The 6,000-nt window shown below is 35.9% G+C and overlaps 1 protein-coding gene across 14 annotated transcripts in view; it reads right to left on the reverse strand.

Moving 5' to 3' along the window:
• Nucleotides 1-5,673, reverse strand: part of Mmp1 (matrix metalloproteinase 1) — a 32,363-nt gene extending 26,690 nt beyond the window's left edge. For 5 of the 14 annotated variants that reach the window (XR_016324244.1, XR_016324243.1, XR_016324242.1 and 2 more), the window contains exon 1: nucleotides 5,207-5,673. Coding sequence is in view for 5 of the 14 variants with exons in the window: in XM_089733261.1 (XP_089589387.1) it covers nucleotides 5,207-5,365 (159 nt within the window). In the remaining 9 variants the exon portion in view is untranslated. The remainder of the gene's footprint in view (nucleotides 1-5,206) is intronic. The other 9 variants (XR_016324240.1, XR_016324239.1, XM_089733260.1 and 6 more) reach the window with 2 other exon arrangements.
• Nucleotides 5,674-6,000: the final 327 nt, after the last annotated feature.

The following is a 6,000-nucleotide window of genomic DNA, read 5'->3' on the forward strand; positions in this document are numbered from 1 at the left end:
CCACAACGAACACAAGGGAAACAATACAGTGTAGTGATTAGCAAGGCGGCTGTAGTATGAAGGCCGCCGGTACTTCCTATGTGCGTGACGCGCATGCGCAGACGCCATCGTCCTGCTTGACTACTGACTGCACTGATCACATACACACGTCCACCGAATTTGACATGTCATTTCAAAGTTCAGAAGTCAAGGATGTCGTATTTCCCAATGCGAAGTTTTAAACACGAGTCGTTTTTTATGAACGGTGTTTTACCACTACCGTTATCGAAATAAATTACCGTATTATGAGACGTGACCCGGTCAGTTTTTGTCTGTGCCAGTGTCGAGGCTATATTCTATTGTCCTAGTGGCGCGCACACGCGTTCTGTTCCAACGTAAATTTATGTCATCGACTTCCTTTGTGATGCTTTGTATTAATGAGATAAGACGTTATAGTCGTTTCGATAGCTTTGGTGCATGCTATCTTTGGGCGCATACGTTACGCCAGTAGTTGATTATGAACATGAAAGACAGATTAATAATGGCAGCGTGACCTGTTATTGGTAGGGTTTGTATCTAATCGCAAAATTCTCGGAGTAAAACGTTTCAAATCAACACAACGTAAGCTAGGATTTGCTCCTATATTACGGAATGTCAGATTAAATTAAAAACGTGCACGGATCTATACAAGTATCCTCCAAATTATTGATGATAATAAAAATTCGTCAATAGAAATGTTTAGTTTCTTTTATTGTTCGAGACTTTCACTAGAAGTTTCAAGGTAGGAGCCAAATGTCAATCACGTTAAGTAAATAAAATCTGTCAACGTCTATAGTTCACGGTTTTTGCTTATTTTTAGGTAAGCTATAAGGATTTATTTTATCCTAACTATGCTTATAACGATATTATTATTTTATACCATAATTCGTTTATGTTTACAATTCTAATTTAGAAACATGAATATAAACAACAGAATAGGCTTTATTCAAGAAGTTCATTGCTCTTTTAGAGGGTGAGGGAATTTTATGAGAGATAACCGCTGAACATTTCGTACATGCATAGAATTTTTATAATGTATTATCGCATAAGGTAGAAGTGACGAAACAAAGAACTCACGAGCCCTCGGCAATTTCTGTTCGAGCTATTGTTCTTTGACCGAGCCGGCATCGTTCAGAAGACACTCTATAAAAGGATACGTTTATCATAACAAAAACCTGCTTGAAATAGCAGGATATGCCTTAGCCATGACAATGTGGCTTCCATCAGATTACCATTAGCCCACGTGCCGCTGAGGACAATGACATTAATGTAAATGACATTAATGTAAATGACATTAATGTAACACCAGACACAATCTCCTTGACAATTTCGGGGTATGAAATGATTTCGTGACTGCAACCGATGTGGTGCGCTTGAAGCCGTGCTCACTCATCCGTATCCCTAGTAACGGTTTCTGCATTTCAATACTTCGTTTATCGGTTTGTTACAAATTGAAAACGCGCTGGATATCATCGATTAGATATGTCTACAGACTTTTTTTTTTCAATTCAAGGACATCATCATTAATTAAAACCGGCTCTCTTATAAAAATACTTGTTTCTCTTTCTCAGTATATTTATATTGTATCGCAATGGTAATTATCTATGACGCGTTCAAGTTCAGATCGAGAAGTAATAATGCAGATGACGCGAGAATTATATTAGACACAGATTAGTATTTTCCTTTCTAAATGAGTCATATTTTTGTAAGCTGCCATTGCCCACTCTCCTTTAAATTATCAAAGATTGACAAATGCGTTTAAATCAAAATACTAATAAAACTTACGTGTAAATATACATAAAATGTAAAATATCAATAATGTTTAATCAAACATAATTTTTACCACAAAAATAAAGCAACGTATTTTGATGTGTGACAGCCAAAAAGTGGATACCGAGGTGCCTCTTGACCTTAACTTCTTGCGACAGAAAACATTAAAGTAATATATTTACACTTGAAATGCCAAATAGAAAATACAAATTAGTGCTTTCAATGTCATACGTGATATTAGACATAGCAGCATAATTATTGTGACCCAATTTTCTTAACACATTAAATTTCCATATCATAATTAAGGAAGGGGAAAATCGAAAACGTTACTTCATTGTAGTACACACATAATTATCGAAAACAAAATATATGAATTAAGTATATACTTATTCACCTAAGTCATAAGTAAGTGTTCAATTAAGGCATTCTATGACCTAGAACTTGACGGCGAGCAAGCTCATAACTGGTTTCGTGACTCATGAAGTACCACCTTATTCCGTGAAACGGTTACAATTTATACATTCGTTGCTCTCGGACCCCATCGAGACAATAAACTCGCATGACACGTTGATGTGACTCACGCGAACGTTGAATTCGCGGTGGCTAAGGACCCACTTCTCGGTAACTAACAGTCTGATAGGTGAATCTTTATGGACGTTTTCCTAACAAGATAAATCACGTACGAGATCATAATAAAACAAAACCGACCGTATATTGTGTACCTATTTAAAGCTTCTTATAGGAAAACTATCACAGGTGATCTACGTTCTTACTGGTGGTAGGACCTCTTGTGAGTCCGCACGGGTAGGTACCACCACCCTGCCTATTTCTGCCGTGAAGCAGTAATGCGTTTCGGTTTGACGGGCGGGGCAGCCGTTGTAACTATACCTTAGTAACGAGACCTTAGAACTTATATCTCAAGGTGGGTGGCGCATGTGCGTAATTGATGTCTATGGGCTCCAGTAACCACTTAACACCAGGTGGGCTGTGAGCTCGTCCACCCATCTAAGCAACAAAAAAATGGTGATGTTTTTACGTAATACCTAAAGCTAATGAATTTAATCTAGAGGTATTGATTAAGCGAACTGAAGATAGCATAGTCTGTTGTTATTAGCAACAATGTGTCAGTGATAATTAAAATGAAATTGTATCATTAATTATTATTAATCTAAATTCCGCTCTACAAGCCAGAAGGCATAGTTACTTCACCTTGTACTGGGGAAACTGTAAAGGCCTCAGGGCTACCAGTAATCATTCAATAATAATAAAAACAGATCCTTCACGACAACTATAGGCTCTAACAACTATAGCAAACTCGTGTTGGCTCTCAAGTCCCACAACATGTCGTGTCATTGTTAAGAGGAAAGTGAAATAATAGATTATTATTTATATGAACTAATGGATGAAGATGTAGTACCTACTCGTATAATCGTAATACAGATTAACAACACTAAGGGTGCGTCTATAATGAATACATGGTGACTTAGCTGACAACGGAAGCAATAGACGGGGTGTACAAGAAAGGGTACCGCGAGATGTGTTAGCGTGTTAGCGTTTAGATATTGTTCAGAAATGTACAGGGAGCTGATATTTGTCCTCAAATGGCATGTGTTGAGTGCTGTCCATGTGCTGTGTTAGATGTTAGCGTTTAAATATTGTTCAGAAATGTACAAGGAGCTGCGTTATCCTGAAATGGCCATGCGTTGAACCCAAGATATGGCTTCCACGAATTTAATGAAAACAGAAAAAAACGTTTCTTGAAGTATTACTTAAATTTTGCAAAATAACTCGCATAGATTAAATTACATTAATTAATTCACTATTATTATTATTCATTAAATATACTGGTGATTTAGCAGCCATAAGTGTTTACCGAAGCCCATAGATAACGTGAATGTCGCAATCAAGTGAGATATAAGGTTTAAGTCTTAGTGAAAATAGAGAAGATGGTGATACCTAACCGTATGGGCTTCCTTACCACCACTATTTACGCAAATTATACGTTAGGCCCGCACTATCAACCCATCCTAATGTTTCGACGGGACGACGGTTGTACACATTCATTTAAATAGCTGTGTAAATAATAATTATGGGACACCTCTAATGTGCAGCGTTATTATAATTTAGTGTTTTTAACCTATAAGGAATACCCACAATGATACATGAAAAATTCGTTACACGTAACAGTACGTGAACAATATGAATTAAATTAATATGTAACATTAAAAATATGATTAAAAATAAAAAATAAAGCATTAAATATAGATAGATTTATTATAATGCTAGAATTGGAAGGGTTTTCCTAAATATATATCAAAGGATATAGGAGTCTAAAAATGAATTAGGCTTTCGTTTTTCTGACAATGTTTTCCTGAAGTTTTGTAAAATGATTTTCGTTTTTAGCTCAGAGAAATTAAATGAAAACGTGTAATAAATATCTTCACAATGCTTTACTATAAGTACGTCAATAATTATGCTATCTTCAATATACCGATATATGCTCCCGATTCAAAACCTCCTCCTTATTATCATTCGATATGGTTTCATCAAAGTAGACGTGGTAAAATATAAAATTTGTGAACAGTGAAATTATATCGAAACACAACGTATTCATGAGAGGACATCATTAAATTAAATAACTATTCGATGAGTCATACATTAAAATATAACGTAAAAAAAAAAAAAAACAAGATATAGTGACGTCATGTCCATTAAAAAACGATAAATACCAGCATACAGACTCAATATACCTTGTAGGTACCGGATCGCGTTATGAATGAATCATTATTACGCGCATGTTATTACGCAAACTAAATCAAAAGACAAACAAACTCCTATCGAATGGCTGCGAAAACCAAGCATATTATCTTGGCCGGATATTAAAGTTTTATGAATGAAACATACTATAATCACTCACGAGATACGACACTACTATATAGTATCTTTTACACACACAGATACAATTAGTTCCGAAACAAGGGGGCGCCGGCGGTAACTGCCAGTGAACGATTCTCGGAAATACTGAGTCAGATAAAATATCTGAACACAGGTCATATCTAATTTCGAAGAATAAAAATGTTAACTAATTATTATGCGGACGGGTATCGATAAAACCTAGCTTAGTCTTTTATTCGGATACCGAATCACAGTCTATCGTTTGAGTCATTACAGAGACATGTTAAAATCAAAACATTTATCTTTCGGGTTTGCTCTTGAAACGATTATAGTTTCATTAAAAAAAACGTATTTTGTTTGACATTCGTAATAAAGACATTTTATGTGTGTGGCAAAAATCAAATAAAGTCTTTTGATAATGACCTATTTCGCTTTGTTATCTTTTGTTTATCAAATGCAGAAAAACTGAACATATGTAAGTATTTAATGTGTTTGTAAAGTGATTATGTTTGAAGATACTCACCGTCGCCTTATCTGTAGTACCGAAGGTTGGAGCGGCGCTACTCCTCGTGAGTAAGACTCCGGCAGCCGCCACCGTCCATAGAATCCTCAAGCCGCCCCTCATAGTCATCATTGCCATAATGCCCCTTGAAATTCCTTTCGTATTCTTAATTATTCTCATTTCATAGACTTTATTTTATCGTTATCAAAAAAAATTTTTGGAGGATATAATTACATTACTCTTTATCTAAATACTTGATAATTGAGTTAAAATTGTCTAAAAATGATATGGATTTGTCGATATGTTCAAGCACCGTATGTGATGATTTCTGAAACAAAGAAATTTGTTGGTTAGTAAAAATTCAACTGTATTATTTCTTCACCTTACTTACTTAAGTCTAATTCTACTTTATCGCGACTAAACCACCGCCCTGCCTATTTCTGTCGTGAAGCAGTAATGCGTTTCGGTTTGAAGGGTAGGGCAGCCGTTGTAACTATACTGAGATCTTAGAACTTATATCTCAAGGTGGGTGGCGCATTTACGTTGTAGATGTCTATGGGCTCCAGTAACCACTTAACACCAGGTGAGCTGTGAGCTCGTCCACCCACAGAAGCAACAAAAAAAAATTAAGACGATATAAACAACATCTGCTATACACTTCACTTGTATCATGACTCAGCTTTGTGGTTCATTAGCTTTGCAATTGGTTAAATTTTATTCCACATGCACTAATAAAACCAAACCCGGTTGTGCTGTACTTTTATGTTGCCTCTACTTGCACGCCACCTTCTTGGTATCAGGACGAAAATTATCCC

This window comes from Bombyx mandarina, chromosome 15, assembly GCF_030267445.1.
Source record: "Bombyx mandarina strain Sakado chromosome 15, ASM3026744v2".
NCBI lineage: Eukaryota > Metazoa > Arthropoda > Insecta > Lepidoptera > Bombycidae > Bombyx > Bombyx mandarina.